This window comes from Symsagittifera roscoffensis, chromosome 4 (assembly GCF_963678635.1).
Source record: "Symsagittifera roscoffensis chromosome 4, txSymRosc1.1, whole genome shotgun sequence".
Lineage (NCBI taxonomy): Eukaryota > Metazoa > Xenacoelomorpha > Acoela > Convolutidae > Symsagittifera > Symsagittifera roscoffensis.
Window position 1 is genome coordinate 4,825,908 of NC_087065.1, and position 21,845 is coordinate 4,847,752.

Consider the following 21,845-nt stretch of genomic DNA (forward strand, 5'->3'; position numbering starts at 1 on the left):
GAAAATAAGTGAAGATTTTTACTCATGATCATACCAGCTTTTCCTCCTACGCTTGATGAAATATATCAAAATACTAAGCAACCTCAAACAGGTAAAAAAAAATTGCCACCCCAATAAAAAAATCTGTAAATTAGCATCAGCGTTCTATTTATAACTCGAATTGTGCTACATTCTGATTGACCGATAATTAATCTACTTAACAATTACCCACCCCTTCCTTGAAAGCGGGTAATTAATAAAAAAATATTATTTCCAAGTTTTTCAACAAGGCACAAAAAGCTTGTTTAGGTCTTTTGCGAGCCACTAACGAGCCTTCCAGATACATGAATGGGCCAGGCCGGGCTGCAATGAATACAGCAATTTGACAAGTACGGTCCAAAAACCGTGTCAGCTCAAAAACGCAACGAGAGAGTTCAGTCATAATTTTTTTTTACATTTCTACAATATGTACATTTATATTAGTATACACAGTTCAGTTCGGCGAGCTTTATTCACATAGTGTGTTCGATTCTATTCCTTCGTTTCTCTTTAATTTTAATGCGTGATCACCTCCACTGGGCCATAGTGTCACTTGACATGGATACCACTGGCAGTTCTAGTGTCGACCATAGTGTCCAGTGTCAAGTCCACTTTCTGCATCCTAGTCTCGTCCTCCATGCCCCCTCTAAGTCCATACAAGTATGTCTGTGGCTTGGGAACACTACTCCCTCCCTCCTTCTTAGTCTGTGTCGTGTTCTCTTTCGGCAGATACACTTGGCTCACATTGTCTCTTCGCATGTTGCTTAAGTTAGTCTGCATCGACTTCGTCAACTTCGTCCGCAGATTCGCCTACAAAAACAAAATTAGTATTGATTTTTTTTTAATTTTGCTTAATTGATAGACGCTTGGTGGATCCCAGGTTCCCGTTATGTCCTTTTCAACTCTCATAACCTGATCCTACAATCCAGGGGCGGACCGACCCTAAAATTTTTCTAAAGGCGCCTTTGGCGCCAATATATACTAACTTTGAGGGGGAGCGCGCGCCAAAAAAAACGCAATTTTTTTGTCAAAATTTTTCAAAAAGTGCCCAAAAACGGCTCTTTTTTGACTGTTTTTTCAAAAATTTGCCTGCGGCGCAGAAACTTTTGCCAAAGTACGGGCAAAACAGTGCTTTGGGAGAGCTCGAAAAATCAATTTGGTCGACCTAAAAAAAAAAAGGTCGTCAAAATTTTCGAAAATTTTTTGAAAATCCGCCCCCCCCTCGAGAAAATCCTAGATCCGCCCCTGCTACGATCGTATTTTTTAATAAGACGGAGAAAAAATTCCTTTGGTTGTTTCTCAATATATTTGCTTTATATTCAAGGCACTCTATAACTGTACCTTCAGTGTTTTCTCTGCGCCAAACGTTACCAATATGTGCACTTAGAACTCAATGATCTGAGTTACAAAAAAAGGTAAGCAAAAGATGTTCAAGGCTCTATTAGGTGAGACTCTCTTGCCTTGAAACTTCTTTCAAACACTTAGAATTGATGCACGCTAGCTAGCTGTTACGAAAAAACTAATTCCTATCTCTTTCAACGTAATGCGAACTAACGTCTTTCAATTGTCTGGTACAAAACAGAACACCGACACTTTGTACTGGAGGTAGCAAGAAGGCTATTTTGGTGTGCCTAGTGTCCCGAAGAGACCACTTTTTAACTGACCAATTTAGATTTTTTTTATTTTTGAGCTATTTCTTGATGAAAAACTTATTCAGGCGAGTGACTGTCGTTTAGATTCATCGGCCTAAACCGGTATTTTCAAAAATAGCCAATCGAAGGTTGGAAAAGAGTAATGAACGCAAGTAAATATTTTTAAAAAAAAATCACTGACTTGGTTGAAAAAATGTCAACTTTCGAATTTCAAAAAAAAGATGACTTGCGGTTTTTTGATAACATTAACCCAACTTGAGAAAACTGCATCAACAGGTAAAGTTTTTATTCTGCTGGAAATCTAAAAATTAAACTTAATTAAAATTAAGTGCTCTTTAAGTCACTTTCAGCAGATGACTTTCAATTGAACTTAAAAAAATGCATATATACCAGAGTGCATTCATAAATGCATCAACATGTATGAATGCGCATCTGTAGTTATTAGACTTCTGTGCCGCAATTTAAAACTTTTTTCTGAAAAAAAACACCAAGACTCATATAAGAGTCTACACTACCTTCATTACTCTTAAAAATAGATGGCCTTTGAATTTTAAGAACATTATGATTACACTTTTTTGGTAAACTTTCCAATTTGAGAGAACTGGATTATTAGGTAATGTTTTTTTATCCGATGGGAAATCTGAAAACAAATTCCACTTCCGAAACAAGAAGTCGATCACATTTATCGTGACTTTTATAATTTTGCGCCAGAACAATCAAATTTGAGCCTTAACAACTTTTAAAAACTTAAAAACGCCACCAAATAAGTGAAAACTTTTAAAAAAAACCAGTTTTATTTGCGAGTTAGGTTTTAAAAAAAAGAAGGTTCGTTATGATACACTACGCTCAGCTGTCTAGTGTAAACAGAAGAGTGAAAGAACTAGTAAAAAATTACTGATTAATTTTGAAATATAGTCAACAGAAAATTGAAAAGGAGTCAATGAACGCAAATGAAGAGAAAAAACTAGGTGGCCTTAAAGCCATTTGAATTTCGATAACAATTTATGATTAACATTTTTTCTATAAAATTAACCCAATTTGAGAACATTGGATCCTTCAGTTAAACTTTTACTAAGCTGAGAAATCTGCAAATAAGGTTCCACGTTCGAAACCAGAAGTCGATCACATTTTTCGTGAATTTCACATTTTTTTTGTTCCATAGTGGAGTTTACTTTCCTTTTTTCAATGAAAATGAATAGAACGTGAAAAAAATCAAAAGTCAAACCGCAAAAAAAAAATTTAAGCCTGAATTTTTCCTGCGAAAAAACATCACTACCTATAGTAGTGTCTAGGGGCGGATCCAAGGTTTTCTCGAGGGAGGGGGTGGCGGATTTTCAAACACAGAGGGGAAGCAGAGCTTCGCACCACTTGCGATACAACACTAACATAAAATAAGAACATATAAAAGCCGAAAATGAAACGTTTGAAAAAAACTAGGTCATCTTTCATATGTCTCGATAGAAGTTCATTCCAGGCAAACATGCCAGACACTTGAATTTTAAATCAAGAACAACGGATCAAAATTTCGAAAAGAAAAAAGCCGACAATCTTCGAGCAGACACAAGTTGAGCCGAAAAAAAGTGATTTTTATAAAAAATTGTTTGAAGTCCCACCTTAAACAACAATTGCACTTACAACTAAAACAAAAACTGTTTACAGCAAACGAAAAATTAGTGATAGGGCAACTTAGCTAACAATCTTTGAGCTGAAACCACTTGAACCAAAAAAAATTTCAACCAAAAAAATTTCTTAAAAATATTTCAAGTCCCCCTTGAAACTAAAATGAACAGCACTTGCAAGTCCAACAAAAGTGCATACAGCAAAAAAATCAGTGGCGTGGCACCTAAGCCGACCATCTTTGAGCAGACACCAACTCAAACGAAAAAAAAATGTTTTATGATTTTTTAAGAATCTTTCAAGTCCCCCCTTGAAATTAGAATGAACAACATTTGCACTTGGAACTAGAAGGAAAATTGTCTGCAGCACAAGCAAAATCCGTTGTGGCAAATTAGCCGACAAAACCTGAGCGAACAGTTGAAAAACCAACAATTCATTTTCTCGGAATTATTTCTTCGGTTTCCTTGATACTGAAAAAACAAGATCGGCCACGATTCGAATCCCAGACCTTAGGGTACAAAGGCAACTGCTTTGTCTCCAGGCCAAGGAAGAAGCAACCTGGAAAATTTTAAGAAAAGGTAAGAAGAGATGTGAAGAGAAGATAAGAAGAGAAGTGAAAAGAAGTGAGTAGTTAACCCGAAAAAAGTTTATATTCCAGTTTGATAACGCTTGCTTATCGCAAGCGTAAGGAATTTCGAAAAACTTTGTCGACTTTTTTAGGTCGACCAAATTGATTTTCTGAGCTCTCCCAAATCACTATAAAGACCCAATTTTGACAAAATTTTCGGGTCAGTCAGCAAAAAATGAATATTTCAAAATAGTAAAAGGGGGACCCTTTGGGTCGGCATGGGGTCGAATCCGCCCATGGTAGTGTCGTTTATCGACTCTGTAAAAAAAACCTTTTTGAAAAAACTCTGTGGACTGAAACCTTTTTGAATTTCAAAGATCAGCTGCTGAAATGTAAACCAGAGCAGCGAAGTTCGTCGGCCAAAAGGAAGTATTGAGAAAGAAGGGCCAGATAAACTTTTTAAAAAAAAGCCACAACACAACTCCTACAAAAATCACACAAACAAACTGAAGTGAGTTTCTACTCACGAGTTTGATGGCCTTGCGTCTGAGCTCCCACTCATTCCACTCGTAGTCCTTCACCAGATTGGCTTCTAAAATGTGAGTGTCCGTCTGGCATCCGGCGTCCGCTTTGGTTTGTGGCTTCTCTATCATGCCCCCCGCCCCTCCCTTCTGACTACTGCTGTAGGGTGTGATAGTGGCGAACTGCTGGTGCAGCTCCAGCAGCTGAATCAACTCCGGACTCTTCTTGGCCGCCTCCGCCACCATGAAGATGTAGCTAAAAATTACCTACGCTGTAGTACACTGGCATACATCGTTTAAAAAAGTTCAGATAGAAAAATTGATAAAAATGAACTTTTTTCATGCAGAAGCTAAGAATTTAATGTTTTAAGCCGCATCAAACATCCAATATTTAATAAAATAAATGCGAAAACTTGCAAATAACTCTTAAATCTGTCTGCCCAAACAATTCTTTTTTGGGGGGCGAACTCCCCTCAAAATTAGTATATATAGGCGCCCGCTTCAAAAATAGTATAATTTAAAGTTCAGTCAGCAAAAAGTGAATGACCGAAAATGGTACCAAGGGGGTAGCAAATTCGAAAAACCGTAGTGTCAAGAAATGTTTCAACTTTTAATCTAATTTTGAGCGAAAAATCGAGCGAGAAGGCTGATTATAGGAGGATACGAGAGAAAAAGAAAAACTTATATTCAAGCCCTGAAAACTCAGTTTTACTCCAACTTGTTTTAGCAGTTTTCAGCATCATCTTGGAAAAAAAACTTCAATAATTCAAAAAAATTTCTGCCAAAAATTGAAAATTTTTTTGCTCGTTTGTTTGTTTTTCTCGTCAACTTTCGAAAAAATTGATGTCCAATATGCCACCTTTACCATGAATATCGAACATGCCGTTCTAGGCTCTTTTAGATCCTTTCCTCAAACTACGCACAAAAAAAGACACAAATTTGAAATAAAAAGAAAGTTTTTAGTAGTTTTTTAAGAATTTTGTAGTAGTTTTTTGGAACATTCTGTTCTACTTACACAGCAGCCGGCTACTTTTGTTTTTGTTTCAAGTCTAGTTTTCTTTATTTCTTTATTAAAGATTTTAACCGGTCTGACTAACTCAAGCGCGGTGTTGAGAAGTATAAATTGTTCAAAATCGTAAAAAGTGGAATGCAGAAAATGATTACTCACTTGACGGGGTCTGCAGCGAACTCGTATGCTGCTTCTTTAGATGAGAATGCGTAGTACTTGTCATTGTAGAACAGCACTCCAATTGACGGCACAGCAGGCATCAGGAATCGATCATACTTGACCAAATACCACCCACAGAAACCCTGTAAAAACGAATATTTGCTAACTACAACGATAAGCCGAAAATTATTCAAGAATTTAGTACAATTATGAATTTGGTTTAATCAGAACAATGGTTCATTGAAAACACTTTCAACTGATAATATGATCATATTTGGGACTTTGAGTGGTGAAGTGGTTTCGTCTCGGCCTCTCAATCGAAAGTTCGGATGATCGAGGACCACCATGAGCCGTGCTCGTGGCTTGAGGATGAGGCAACATTACCCAGCCCAGAAAAAATTGTATACATATCTTAACCAGGGGCATAACAGCGGTTCTCCTTCAAGAGCTCAAATGCTCGTTTGTTTGACCTTTCTCTTGTGGATACATCAACGTCTTAATTAGTTCTGTGTATTCGTTTTGATCATTCTTTTCTTGCGACACATTTGTTATACTTGCCCTGTATTGGAGCGGAAGTTTTTCGAAGTTCTTAGTAGTTTCTGGGAATATCCACTCGAACTCTGTGAATGCATTTGGGTCTATCCTAGCTCCTCCCACACCCGCCCCACTCTCCCCTCCCTCCGCATCCCCGTCTTGATCTCCGGTGCTCTGCTGAGGTTGCGAGGAGCCGAGGAGCTCCTTCTGGCGCTGCTCGTCAGACTTCACCTCGTTCAGATCCACAAGAGGACTCAAAATTTCCTCAGTGAATATCTCGCGATGATTCTGCGTACACACAAGCACATATCAAACAAAGAACCGGTTGACAACTTGTTTTTTTTTTTAAAAATTGAACTTTTGAAATTCGAAGGAAAAAATAAATGGCCTTATCTCTTTGGATTTGTAGCACAATTTATGATGGAGAGTTTTTTGTTAAAATTAATCCAATTTGAGAAAACTGGATAAATAGTTACAACTTTTATTTTGCTGGGAAATCTGATAATTAATTTCCATTTTCAAATTTAGAAGTCGATCACGTTTTTCGTGACCTTTACAATTTTGCTGTTCGATAGTGAACTTTGCCTTCTTTATAACAATAAAAATGAACTGAACTTAAAAAGAAATCACAAGTCAACCGCGAAAAATCAAAAGTGAGCGTGAACAAATTTTAAGACTTGTAAAGGTTTTTTTTAAAAAAATTGAACTTTTGAAATTCGAAGGAAAAAATAAATGGCCTTATCTCTTTGGATTTGTAGCACAATTTATGATGGAGAGTTTTTTGTTAAAATTAATCCAATTTGAGAAAATTGGATAAATAGTTACAACTTTTATTTTGCTGGGAAATCTGATAATTAATTTCCATTTTCAAATTTAGAAGTCGATCACGTTTTTCGTGACCTTTACAATTTTGCTGTTCGATAGTGAACTTTGCCTTCTTTATAACAATAAAAATGAACTGAACTTAAAAAGAAATCACAAGTCAACCGCGAAAAATCAAAAGTGAGCGTGAACAAATTTTAAGACTATTCCTGAAAAAAATCCTCAAGACCTATATAAGAGTACTCACTACGTTCATTAATCTTAAAACTAAAAATAATTTTTTTAAAAAAATAGTTTCGTTTATTGTGCATAGTGTGATGAGAGAAGTATAAAACCGCCTAAAAAGTTAGTGAATTAGACCAAAACGACAACAGTTGTCCTATAAAAAGAATAACAATGAAAAATTGAACAAAAACTAAAAAAAAAACATTCAAATACGGATCATATTATTTTTTTGTCTAAGAAGCGCTAAATAAAGCCTTTTAAACTAGTTTTTTTTCGATTTAAAATAACTTTTTTAGCTCAAAACTTTCATAGCCTCGAAATTAGGTTAAAACTCATTGTCAAAAAGTTTTTCTCGACACTTGGACAAATTTTTGGATGAGATAAATCACTCGACCCATTCCACTGTTTCATTGAGGGACCTGATTTCAAGTAGAAAACAAACAAAAATGAAAAAAAATACACCCCCAATAGAAAGTTCCTTCCCATTTTCAACGCTCGGAACAATCAGCAAAACTAAAATCGGCAGTCGATAGACAATCAAATTGGGACTGGCGAGCCCATTAAATCTATACAGGATATTGCCTTAAGGAAGTGATGTTTGCCCAGCAATTAAGAGAAAGCAGATTCAGTATTGCATGTGCAGCAAGATTTTCAAAATGAGCTCTAATAAGATACCCATAGCTAAGTTAAGCTCAAATCATTAACCTCCGGATTGGGCCATCGTCTGCTTAAATAAAAAAAACTCAATGTAAGCTACTTGAACTACAAGAAACTTTTATCGTGAACCAAAAGTCAGTCTTGTATTTTCGCGCCATGTGCACTGTTATAATTAAAAGCGTAATGCGCCTTCCATTTAGCAATTAAATCTAATTACAATTAAGGAAAATGCAAAAGTATCAGGTTTCCCTAGACCCAAAATAAAAAAGGCAAACTTTTCAACAAAAACAAATGGAAGCCAACAGACAGTTGGAAAAGTGCCAATGAACGGAAGTAAACAGAAAAAAAATACTGATTTGTTGTTCGAAAAAAATCTCAACTTTCGAACTTTAAAGAAAAAAAGACGGCCTTAAATCTTGAAATTCTTGATTAGTTTATGATTGACACTTGTTAAAACGCTAGCGCAAAATTAACGCAATTTGACACAGAGGGAAAGGCAAGGGAAAGGAAAGGAAAGGCAAAGGAAAGGCATTTACAGCGAAAGGCATTTACAAAGGAAAGGCATTTACAAAGGAAAGGCATTTAACAAAGGAAAGGCATTTACAGCGAAAAATGACCTCAACTTTCAAAATTTATTTTTGAAAATATTCCCTAACAGCTCTTTGAATTTCCGGAACAATTTATGATTGACACTTTTTAAAATAAATTAGACCAATTTTAGAAAACTGGATCAATAAGTAAAATTTTTATTTTGCAGGGAACTCTAAAAATTTGATTCGATTTTTCGAAGTTAGAAGTTGACCAGGTTTTCCGTGGCCTTAATGCTTTCACTGTTTGACAAGGGAGTTTGCGTTTTTCAACTAAGAAAATAAAGTGAAAATAAAACAGAGGCGAAGCTGCGCGCTTCGTACCACTTGCGATACAAAACCAGAAAGACGCTAAGTTGGAAAAAGATCCAAAAAAATCGAAATTGTTAAAAAAACTAGATCAATCAAAATGAATCAGGCTAATTTTGAAACAAAAACATGTCAGGAGAATAAAATGTGAAAACCGCATAAACAAAATTACCAAAAAACACTGATTTGTTGTTTGAAAAAATCTCAACTTTCGAATTTCAAAGAAAAAAAACGATGGCATTGAAGCTCTTTGAATTTCTAGAACAAATTATGATTGACCCTGTTATGATAAAATCCATGAATTATGACCACATTGAAAAAAACTGGAACGATAGGTAATCTTTTGATTTCGCTGGGAGATCTGAAAACTAAATTCCACTTTCGAAACTATAATTCGATCACGTTTTTCGGAACCTTTATACTTTTGCTCTTCGATAGAGGTTTTTTCTTCCCTTTGAACAAATCAAATGAACTGAATTTGAGAACGAATCAGAAGTCGAACCGTGAAAAAGTACATTTGAGCCTGAAATTTTAAAATTTTTCCTGAAAAAAACTCAGAGCTTGAGCTACGTTCATTGACTCTTAAAAAACCGGCAATTTTAGAAAAATCCTAAATTGTACGCCATCTATTTAGTTCGACTAATTTCATGAAAAACTTGGTGAAGTTTTCAAAAAACAAACTTGATGAAACCATAAGCCAAACAGTTCCTTGAAAGCCCGAATATTTAACTCTGGTGAACTAAAACATTAACTTTCCTTTAAAACTCCCAAATAAGTAGCAAAATAAAATCTGTAGATGCTTTATAGCTCTTTTTTCCTACCAGTAAATATCAAGATGGTATATGGTTAACAAAGCGTAATTAGTTGGCATGCCAACTTTTGTAGAGAGGCGAAGTGGAGCTCAGCACCACTTGCTATAAAACTTAAAAAAACTTAAATCGAAAAAAATGATAAATGTTTGAAACTAGGTGAACCAAAATTTACGAATGTGTCAATAAAAGAAAACAAGGGTACCAACTAAAGCTCGAGGTAGCAGTTTGATATATTTTGAATTTGTTATATTGATGCCAGATGCAATAAAAATTCAAAAATTGGACACTTCCCAAAACATTAACAATTTTTGAGATTTTTCCAAGGACATGACATTTGGATACAAAAATTAAGAAGTCACCGCTTCTGCGGGAATGATTCTCGCAATCAGTCCTTTCGATTGATTAGGGTAGTTTTTTAGTTTCTAAAAAACGGTCAAAAGTTCAAAAACTGACTTTCCAAAATCCTGAACTCTATTCTGCTATAAAAAAAAAGTCGTGGCCGCTTAACCAGAGAAGGTTCATAAAACCTTGTTCTCCATTGTACACTTAACCTAAGAAATTACAGGGTAGTTATCAAGAAAAATTGTCTGGAAAACGGTCAACAAATCGAAAATATTACTTTTCCGAGAATTATAGTTTTTGGTGGGAAAAATTTTGGGCGTAGCCGCTTTGACATTAGAGATTCACACAATCTGTTTTTCAATTGAACCCAAAACCTCAAATTTGGGAGGTTAGTTTTCGAGACCAGTTAAAGAATTTCAAAAAACGTTTAAAAATTACTTTTCTGAGGGCCATAACGTTTTGCGTTAAAAAAAATTGGGCGTAGCCAATTACTCAACCCATAATATCCATTTAAATTTTTCGAAGGTTGTAGACAGTGGAGAAAATTAAGAACGGAAAAGGGGATTATGAAGGCATAGGGGAATAAAGGTCCTTTCCATTGATATTCCATTTTTGAAAATCAGTACAATCCTTTTTTTAAGGAAAACTATAACTTTTTGCAAAAAAAAAGAAAAAATTTTCCAGAGCGTCTCAAAACATGAAACAAAATTAAAAAGCCAATCACACACATTTTCATAATACCTGTTTTTATCAAACATAAATTCTAGGCAAACATGCCAAGCAAGACATTTGACTTTTAAATTAGCAACAGAACAAAATTAACAAAGAGAAAACGAAACCGACAATCTTTGAGCCGAAAAAAAAAATTATAAAATTTTTTTTAAAATTTAAGTCGCCCTGAAACTACCATCAACCATATTTTCACTAGCGACTACAAGGAAAATTGCTTACAGCACAAATAAAATCCGTGATGTGGCAACCAAAACGACAAAACTTAGGCTTTCTTTTGTCGACCGGAAAAAAGTTTCAATTGCATTCAATTTATTGAGAAAAACAAGGTTTGTCCGCAACTGGAACCCAAAACCTTAGGGTGGGAAAGCGACGGCGCTACCTTTAGGCCAATTGGGAAAGAGCCTAAAATTTGTTAAGATTCAATAAAAAAGCAAGTTGAAAACATGTAAAAGTTGTTAACGGGAAAAAAAGTCTAGCTACAGATTACAAGACGATTGCTCTCGCAAGTGTAAACAATAGGACAATCGAACAGAAAAATTTCTCGCAAGGACTCGCAGGTAGAAGTTATATGAAATGTTTAACTTTTCAAAACTACAAACTACGGAAACTTTGTGTTGAATTTTCCCTTGTGTTGAATATTGATATTGAATATTCTGAATTGAATTAAGATTCTGAAATTGAACTAAGAATCGATAATAAGACACCAATAGTGACTCACTTGTGTGAATGGCTCTAGACTGTTCATGATGTTGCTGAGAACTGAGAGCAACACCATCTCGTCCTGGAATCCAGTCCAGATGTGAGCCAGATTGATGAACTGTGGCTGTAACACACATAACAAACAATTAATACGAGGCGAATCGAGGCGTCGCAAAACTTCCAATTTCACAATAAAAAGTAAAATAAAACATACCCAGTACAAAAAGACACTATTTGAATGACATCTCGGCCATAACAACAAAAAAATTAAATAATGGCAAGCAAAAACCAAAACATTTGGAAAAAATCTATCAAGATTATCATCGCTATTGAACATCCGCCCGTACTTTTTTTTGCAAATCAACAGCGCGTATTTCATTAATGCATAAACGAGGAACTCAAAAAAATATTTCGAATAAAGTAAGGACCAGATTTCGACAACGAGTGTGATATGAATGAAAAAAAGATGATCTGAAAAAATCAAGCCATTCAGTTGATCTAAATCTCGAAACCACTCGCTAACTGGCCTTTTTGGTTTTCTTCCAAGATGGGATTTTTTTTATTGCTTTGAGTTATGTGAATAATAATCGAGTCTGTTCCCTTCTTGAAAACGAATTATTAATTTTATGAACAACTTATGATTGACAAATTTTTGATAATTCGAGAAAAATGGATCAATAGATAAACTTTTATTCCGGTAATGTGTACTTTTTGAGGAAATGCATCGCTGAAATTTGCAAAAAAGAACGATAAATTTAACGGGTAACTTTAACTAACGGTTAACGGGTAAATTTAAACCTAGATTAAAAAAAAATGAGGAGATTTAACTTTATCCTTCGATTTATAGAGAACGATTGCAGAAATGACAAAAGGAGACGATGACCAAGAAGCCGAAAATGCAACGACAACAAAAAAGACCATCCGACCGAGAATCGAACCACATATCTTCGAGGCCACCTGCACGCGCTTTAAAATTACTAACATAGCCAACAGACAGTAAGAAAAGAGTCATAAACGCAAGGATCAAGAAAAACACTGACTTACAAAGGAAAGTCATTTACGGCGAAAAAGGCAAAAGATGGCCTCAAATTTAAAAAAATATATTTTTAAAAATATTCCCTAACAGCTCTTTGAGTTTCCAGAACAACTTATTATTGACACTTTTTAAGAGAAATTAAACCAATTTGAGAAAACTGGAGCAATAAATAAAATTTTTATTTCGCTGGTAACTCTGAAATTTCGATTCCATTTTTCGAAATTAGAAGTCGATCAGGTTTTTGTGACCTTTAAATTTCTGCTGTTCGATAGCGGAGTTTGCCTTTCTTTTAACAATGGAAATACACTGAACTTAAGAAGAAACCACAAGTCAAACCGCGAAAAATCAAAATTGAGCGTAAACAAATTTTTTTTTGAAAAAAAAAACACAAGACCTATCTAAGAGTACTCACTATCTTCATTACTCTTAAACACATCCAACCGACAGTTGGAACAGTGTCAATGAACACAAGCACCCAGAAAAGAAATACTGATATTGTTTGGAAAAATCTCAACTTTCGAACTTCAAAACGGCCTTAAATCTCCTTGAAAATCTTGATTAGTTTATGATTGACGCTTGTTAAAACGTTAGTGTACAATTAACGCAATTTGAGACAGAGGGAATAATAGGTACATTTTTTATTTTTCTGAGAAATTTGATAATTAAATTCCTTTTTCGAAATTAGAAGGCAACCACGTTTTTTGTGACGTTTCCGATTCTTCTGTTCGATAGTGGAGCTTGCCTTCCTGTTAACAAAGAAAAGGCATTTACAGGGAAAAAGCCGAAAAATGACCGCAACTTTATTTAAAATTTATTTTTAAAACATTGCCTAACAGCTCTTTGAACTTCCGAAACAATTTATGTTCGACACTTTTTAAAAGAAATTGAACCAATTTGAGAAAACTGGATCAATCAGTAAAATTTTCATTTCGCTGGGAACTCTGATAATTCGAAGCTGAGCTTCCTACAACTTGCGATACAAAACCAAGAAAGAAGCTAAGTCGGAAAAAAATCCAAAAAAATATCGAAATTGTCGAAAAAACTAGATCAATCAAAATGAATCGGGCTAATTTTGAAACGAAAACGTGCCAGAACAAAATGTGAAAATCGAATTAAAAAAATTACCAAGCGAAAACAAAGCGGAGAATACACAAGCAGAAACCCTTTTAAGCCGAAAAAATCAAAAAGACTTTAAAAAAGTTAACAAGTCCCACTTTCCCTCAAAACACACACACTCACATACAAATATTTTTTTTCGCTCGCCGAAAGATGGAATATGAAGCCATCAAGCCAATATAATTTGGGCCCGAAACCTATCAAATCGAAAAACAAGAAAAAAGTCAAGATGGCTAGTCTCTTAGAAATCGCAGGTGACGGCACTGATACTCGCACTGTTGAAAACAAATGGCAGGCACTGACATTAAAAAAAATATAGCATTTTTTTGGCTTTTTGACCCAACAAGAGCTGCTCATACTACCTGAAAAAAAAATTAAAACTGAGTAAGCATGCAAAGATTTTTGGGCGATAAAAAAAAACTGGCACTGATATTCATTTACGGGCACTGACAGATCACACTTCGCACTGATTTGGCACTAAACGCACTAATACCGTGGCCACCCTGCTATTATTTCTAGAAAAATTTTAGATTTTAACTTGAAACGACTCAAAATAAGGTCACTAAGCCGATAAAATATAAGCCGAAACCATTTAGGCAGAATAATATTTTTAAGCAAAAAAACAAAGAAAAATATACGAAGCCAAGAAATTACAAACAGCAGAAATAAATCAATATTAAAGCAACTACAATGTGAAAAGCGTACAGCAAAAAAAAAAACAATTATAGGATGTGGCACTTAAGCCGACAAAACATAAGCAGACAATTAAAAATCCGACAATTTTTTTAACGGAATATTTCCGGTTTGAAAAAAGGTCCTGTCAATCTCGAATCCAGGACCATTGCAATCCCAAGCATATTACTATCAGGCCAAGTGCACCGGAGACGCAAAGAAATTTGAATTCAATATGACCTAAAGCTTAATTTACCATTTTTAATTTTGGCCATTCTGTGAACAAAGTTATGTAAGGGAAAAAATTCTTGTACCCGATTGCAATACCCTTGCTTATCGCATGGGTAAAGAAATCGACAAACCGATAAAAAATCAGGACGACCTATTAAAAAGTATTCACTGCGTTCATGACTCTTTAAAACTAAGCACTAGTATCAAACTAACTAAGTTTTGATATGAAGCAAGCTCAATTTCTGATAGAATTGCAAGAAAAGTTGTTCAATGGAAAACAATCTAGGACCCAGTTACAAAACACTTGCTCTGGGAACTGTTACAATCTCTTACACTTATTTCAGTTCAAATACAGTTACCGCATCAGTAATTCTTGAGACTTACTCCTGAGCGACAGGGCTATTCTATCATTTCTGCAATCTGTAATATATTATGTCAAAATTTCCATGCGTTTTTTCGCGAAGTCCATTTGTATGAAGTTTAACATGCACTTTGTTTGTCTAAGAGTAAAAACATTCCTCATGAGAAACCTTCTAAAAATCCAAATAAAAACTGGAAATGGAGGTGAAGCTGCAACTTTGTAAACACAAGCCAACAAAAATGGCAAAAATAGCTCTAAAACGGTCAAAAAGTGAAAATGGAAGGAAAAGCTTAAACTAAAAAATCTGCTATGTACCGGAACGAAACCGAGCAGTTTTACTTAGGATTTGAATTGGAGAAAAAAGTGTATATCAAAATATGACAATACGCTGCGCTGGGGTAAAAAGTGCGGATCTACTTAACAATCCCCCCTTCAACAAAGGGGGAGATTGTTAAATCGATTTGTTGCAGTGAATTTCCGACCAATCAGAATGCGGCAAAATCGAATTTACATACAACTCTCTAGTGCGAATTTTCTGTTTTTTTTTCACAGGGGAGAGATTCTTCAGTAGATACAAAAGGGGGGGGGGGGTTGTTAAGTAGATCTAAAAGTGCTAATAGACTAGGATAAAATTCAATTGCAAAAGTTTGTTCACTTTCTCTGTGATGGATAAGATTGGCAACTACAACTTACGTATACTTGTGCGGTGGGCACAGCTGTTCTAGCTTGGACTGTTGCTTGCAGCTGTTCCAGTCTCTGGGCCAACTGGTTCTGCAGTGCCTCAATGTGGCCAGCACACCCTATTACGTCATCCTAAGCACAGACACAAAAAATAACACCCTCCACGAACACAGAAATCTCTGGTTGTTAAATCTGAGTGGATACGTATAATGCTGGCATATGATTGATAATTTTATTCGTTGTAAAACATCCAAAAGCGTTCAAGTTTACAATTTGTAAGAAACTAAGCAAAATTCAGCTATCGGCATAGTCTGCCCTTCTTAATTGTCGGCTCCCCGCACCACAAGTGAGTAAAATCTTTATTTCGCTGGGAAACCTGAAAATTAAATTCCACTATCGAAACCTTTACACTTTTGCTGTTCTGTAATGAAGATTTACTTCCTTTTAACGAAGGAAATTTTAACTTCACATAAAAAAAGAATCAAGAGCCAAACCGCGAAAAAAAAACGACTCTAGAGCCAAACCGCGAAAAAAAACGAGTCTGAATAAATTTTAAGACTTTTCGAAAAAAAATCATCACATGTGTAAAGAGTCTGGACTATGTGCATCGACTCTTAAAAAAGCATAGGTTGTGCTAGACTGTTTGTGACATGCGACTGACCCTAAGGATGTTGAGGAACTGTTGGTGTTGTCTGCTGTTGACTAGGGAGTCCTTGATCAACTGCAGAGGGGGTCCCTCTTTCAACAGTCCCTGGTGGATTCTCTCGATCACTGCAGTGTAGGTGCATGCCACACGACTACTGTCCCCCATTGCCGCATCCACATTCTTCATAGTGGCAGGGATTGCCTCGTTCAGAATCGCCGGCAGATCATCGATGCCCTCGCCTCCCTTCCCACAGTCTTTATTGAACAGACTGCAAACAAACAACAGAAATATCGATAAAACTAATAAGTAATTTACAATTCGCAATCAAATATATGTGATTTTTGAAAAAAAAACCAAATCAAGCGGTAGTTCTAAAAATCCGATTTAAATCAAACATTCAATAGAATCTAATTTTTTGCAACCCTGCCTAACAGATTGCCAAAAAACTGAGTCTGACTAAATAAACTTTTTTAAGTCTTTTATGGATAATTTTTAAGCTCGAGAACGGCAAATTGCTCAAGCAAACGAAATAGGCTGACACAACGGTCCGAATGGTCTAACGACATTCTCTCGAGCTTGAAACTAAATAGTAACTTGAACAACAACTGTTTTTCATCAAGGGTGCGACAGAAAAAACTACAGTTTTTTAAAAACTACTTTAAAAATTCCAAAAATTGTCCTATCAAATCTGTCCAGTTCCAATCAGAGCAGATTAGTAGTTCAATAACTTCAACTCCATTCTACTCTTCTGCTGTTCTAACCGTATGCCTGTGACTATGAGGGTGAGTTCGTTCAGCTGTCGCTCCTTGTCCCTCTTGGTCAAATTCATGAAAGTTCCCAACTCTGCCTGTGGAAACACACTCTGCAGGGCGGCTGAAAAGAAAACATAGCAGACAGATAATTGGAAAAGGATCTCTTCAACTATCCTGCCCCCCTTTCACACACACACAACCTTTGCAAAAGGGGGAAAATCGTTACTAGGTACTATAGGGAGAAATAGTTCGTAAGATCCCCGTTAACAAGGCTAGTTTTCATTTAAAAAAACAAGCCAAGAAAATGGACCGTGAAATAAGCATCGGAAAAAATACCAAACGGTAACAAAGCCGAAAAATACCTTCGCAGAAACACCAAGCCGAAAAACGTCAACAAAACTTAAGTTAATATGTCCTCCTTCCCCCTCAAAACACAGTCACGCACATACAATATTTTTTCGCTCGCCCAAAGACGCAATATGTCCTTAAAAGCGATATAATATAAGCCAAAACCTATCAAGCCAAAAGAAAATGGTTGTCATGGAAAACTTGAACCAGAATTTCTATTAAGATTTTTAGCCTTTTGTGCGATCCAGAGGTGAGCATAAAAACTTTGTTTTTCTTGAAACAAACCGAAATTGGGTCCTTAAGCCAATAAAAATAGGCCGGAACCATTTGGCCAGAACAGTTTTTTAAGTGCAAAAAAAAAGAAAATATAACAAGTCAAGGTTAGCAAAATTACAAACATCAGAGGTAAATCAGAATACTAAAACCAACTATAATGTAAAAAAAAAACAATTCTACAATGTGACAACTAAGCAGACAAAACATACGCAGACAAATAATGAGCCGACAAATTTTATGTGAAACTAAATATTTCCTGTTTGAAAAAAAAAACAGATCCTGTCAGATTCGAACACAGGACCTTTGCCGTCCCAGGCGTATTCGTTACTTCCACAGAAAAGGTGCCGGAGACAAAAAAAATAAAATTGATTAGGAACTGAACATCGATTTACTATATCTAATTTTGACCATTCTGTGCCTAAAGTTTTTACGGGAAAAAGTTCTAGTACCCGAATGCAATACCCTTGCAATCGCAAAGGTAATAAAACAAATTACTGCGAAATAATCAAGTATTTATTATTCTTGCGTACGCTTGTTTTCTCATCTCAATTCTGATTGGTTCATAATGATCATGAGCCCTTCTTATTTGAGATAAGAAATCAAACGTACGTGATTATATCATTTTCTACAAAATCCTTTTACAAAGTGCGGATTTTTTTTGGTAGATCACCCGTAGACACAATTTGTTGGTTTTCAGGCGTCTAGCATTTTTGAACTTTCCCGTAATAAATTTCAAAATTTTTAAAATGTTTCAATTTTAAATTCTCCACTCCGACTTGTATGCTGATGTTCACAAACCTGATTATTCTTTCTAATACTAGATATCATTGAGTTGTTTCAAGTAAACTACAGATTTAAATGGAAAACTCTAAATAAAAATATTTAATGATATTTATTAATATAAATATTAATTTATGTTAAATTAATGAATTAGCTTCAATCGAGCAGTCTTCAAGTGAGTAATTTCAACACTTGCAGTCTATTTAAAGATTTTATTCCTTTATTCTTCATTACATCACATGTAATTTTGTTGTTACATTCTACGGCTGTCCACTCAATTTAACTAGTTTTTTGTAAGATTCTCAGGAAATCTAAGCTAGGAGGAAATACAATTTAAAAGTCTTCTTGTCCTAGCCCAAAGCCAAAATTTTGAAACTTTATTGCAATCAATGAAAGTTTTCAAGCTCCGAATCTTGATCTAAATATTTTCAGCAAATTGACATATTATTTATGAACTCCTTCCTCGCATTTTACCTAATAGTTTCAGTAGTTCATCATGGAGTTCCGTTGCTCTAAAAGTTGCCTTTCATTTTGTTTAACTGACAGACTGCATTTTTTAAATACTTAAATTTTATTTAACGGTTTGAATTTTCTAATCACCGATTTAGAGAAGAACAATCGAAAAACAGTCGAAAAAATTTATGCCCTTGAAGCTCTTTGAACTTCACGAGCAATAAGTTCGGCTTTTTTTAAATAAAATTAATCGGATTTCAGAAAAATAGAAGAACATGAAACTATGAAGAACAATACCTACACTTGCAACTGCAATTGAAATTACTTACAGCACAAGCAAAATGCGACGTGGCAACTGAGCCGACAAAACTTATTAGACAAATGAAAGTCCGATAGTTCATTTTTTACCGACAATTTTTTTTCAATTGCATACATACTGAAAAAAATCCGTCTGAGATTCGAAAGCACAGGCTTAACGGTGCAAAGGCAAAGGCGTTACTTCCAGTCCAGATGGGAAGGAACCTGGAAGATGTAAAGGCTCAATAATAATGCAAGTTGAAACTTTTTAAGAACAGATGTTTACGGGAATAAAGACTAGTTCCCTATTACAAGACACTTGCCATCGCAAGTGCAATAAAATGAACATTGCTAATTATTGATGATGTCACAGACATTACAATTCTCTCCTTTGAGAAAAATCACTCCTGCCAAATTCACTTGACATTTTCATCGATGTTACTGACGGCCTCAAAGCGTAGCCCTGTGTCTTTGGATGGATATGTGGAACAATCCTAATTGAATGAGGTACCAGGAAAAGAATTTCATTTTGCAGCAGGACATCATTTTTGAGCATCAAGTCACTCATACGCGTTATATGTTTCAATTCCGAAATAGATATACTTTTTAGTGTACATCCTCTGTAGATTCGGCAAAATTGGATGGTTTGTATCTTAAGGAATAAGTCTGGTTCAGTTCTAGGGAGCGCAACTCGAAGTGATCCAGACAAAAAAAAGCTTTGAGACAAGGCTTTTGCGTTGTTGTTTTCTTTATAAATCGTTAGAAGAAAGTGAACTTAAGCTTATAATAGCAGAAACCGATATTTAGGTGGACTCATCTGAGTTGATTAACTTCAATATGCAAGAAATAAATATAACATCTGCAAATATACGAAATGCAAAACCTGAACAATGAACCACTGATTAACTATTCAACTATAGAAAATTCTATATTTAAAAAGTCAACAATAATACAGGAAGAAAAGTATTCCTGACAGAGCACCTTGAGAAATTTTAAAACAATAAAACCGAACATAGTCAACAGATGGCTGGGGAAGTGCGAGAGCTCTCAAGCAAATCAAAACAAGTTGATTGAAAAACTTTGAAAATTTTTCAACTTTCGAAGAAAAAACATCACGTTAAACCTCAATGCATTTTAAGAATTGAATATGATTAGCTCTGTTTCCTAAAACTATCACATTTTTAGAGAACAAAATCATTAGAAAATTTTTATTTACGCTGGAAATTCAGAAAATAAATCCCTTACTTATTTTTCAAACAAGAATTCATTCGTTTTTCTTGACCTTTACACTTTTGTTGTTCGATAGTCGAGTTCGCTTTCTTTTTAACAAAAAAAAACGATTTTTTAAATCAAACCGCGAAAAACAAAAACTTGAGCGTGAACAAACATGATAACTTTTCTGGAAAACGAAAAAAAATATATAATAACTACGACCTATACACAGAGGCGGAATAAATCTCATGTCAGTAAAAATCGGCTGTCTCAGATTCAATCTACAGATTTTGAATCTCACGCACTGACCATTCAGCAAATGAATCACAAACACTAGCCATAAATAAAGCAGAGAACAGATGCTATAAAATTTCCAATGCTACAGATTGTGATTACAGCAAAATTGTCACCAAATAAATGAACTTTATTAATGAATATTTTTATTTGCGAGGTAGGTCGGAAAAGAGGAGGTCCGTACTAAAACACTACGCTCTCAAGCTCTCTTGTGTAATAAGCGACAATCACTTCCTTTTTTAGACTTGAAAATAACTAAAAACTATTTGCGACTTTGGTTGGGAACAACAAGAAGATGCATACAGTTCCACTATGCTCGCATTTATTAAAAGCAAATCATGGTAGAATTTGTTTTCTGTGTAACATTTATTATGCCTTACCAGTTGCCTCTCGCACTACTGCGATATCCGTCGGCGACCCCAGTCCAGAGCGGAGCAGGATGGCGGAAACTATCTTGCGGTAGAGCGCCTCCAGTTCCTCTCTTGTTCTCGCCCGACTATCCGTGATCTCCCGTATGACAGGCTGCATCCTCGCGTCCAGAACCCTCCTGTGCTCGTCCAGGAAGTCCTGTCTGGTGGTGTAGTTCATGTCAAAGTACACCTGCATTTTTATCGTATCCAGAGAGGGCGAACGAGAGTCAAGGATGCGAGACACGCAGATCTGCACAGAAAACAACCAGCATAAATAATTGCAACACAGCTCAGCTCATATAGCTCAAAACAGTGTTGGCGCATTTGAAGACAGTTTCCGAACAAGCTCCATATGGGAAACTAGCCTTCTACTTGTCTGATACATGCATCATCCTGATTATGAAAGTAAAAAAACTCGCAAAAAACGCTACTTAATATCAAATTTTTTGAGTTTTGAATATGAACCTTCAAAAACTTAATCTTTTAGAACGAAAACTGACCTGTATGAGTTTATGTACATCGTCTTTTGTGAGAGTTCTGTCAACATTGAAGTTATTCGCTGGGTCCAGCACAACAGCTTTAACCAAGAAAGCAACAAGGGTTTCACTCACTGCCTGTCCTTTGCTTGCACATTCCTGTGCTATTTCTCGGATGATGTTTTTGATTACACTCTCTGCTTGAGCTCGAGACATTTCCGATTTATAATCTACCAAAAGCAGTAAAATCTAAAATGGTTCAACGAAATGTAAGCAATGAAAATACACAAATATCAACACGGCCAAGAGTAGAAAAAAAAACAGAGAACAGGGAATCTATATTCAAAAAATATAGATTAAAAATGAAGTGTATTAACAAAGCTAAAACAAAATAAAATAGTCTTATACTCTAGGATTTCAAAGATAAATCGTTATTGGTCAGATAAATTTACATTTATTCTACGTAATAGCCTAATTGTTGTGATAAACTTATTAAATAGTTTCATGTGATATGATACGCTGATAATGGTACGCTTGTAAG

General features: G+C 35.3%; 1 protein-coding gene across 1 annotated transcript; it reads right to left on the minus strand.

Moving 5' to 3' along the window:
* Window positions 1–407: 407 nt before the first annotated feature.
* Window positions 408–21,561, minus strand: LOC134844571 (cilia- and flagella-associated protein 206-like). The gene is made up of 10 exons (XM_063861308.1): window positions 21,329–21,561; window positions 20,799–21,078; window positions 16,768–16,879; window positions 16,022–16,274; window positions 15,373–15,492; window positions 11,283–11,387; window positions 6,103–6,366; window positions 5,545–5,687; window positions 4,383–4,632; window positions 408–828 (listed from the first exon to the last, which is right to left on the minus strand). The coding sequence occupies exons 1-10, from the start codon at window positions 21,518–21,520 to the stop codon at window positions 568–570; spliced, it is 1,980 nt and encodes a 659-aa protein (XP_063717378.1). The 5' UTR covers window positions 21,521–21,561; the 3' UTR covers window positions 408–567.
* Window positions 21,562–21,845: the final 284 nt, after the last annotated feature.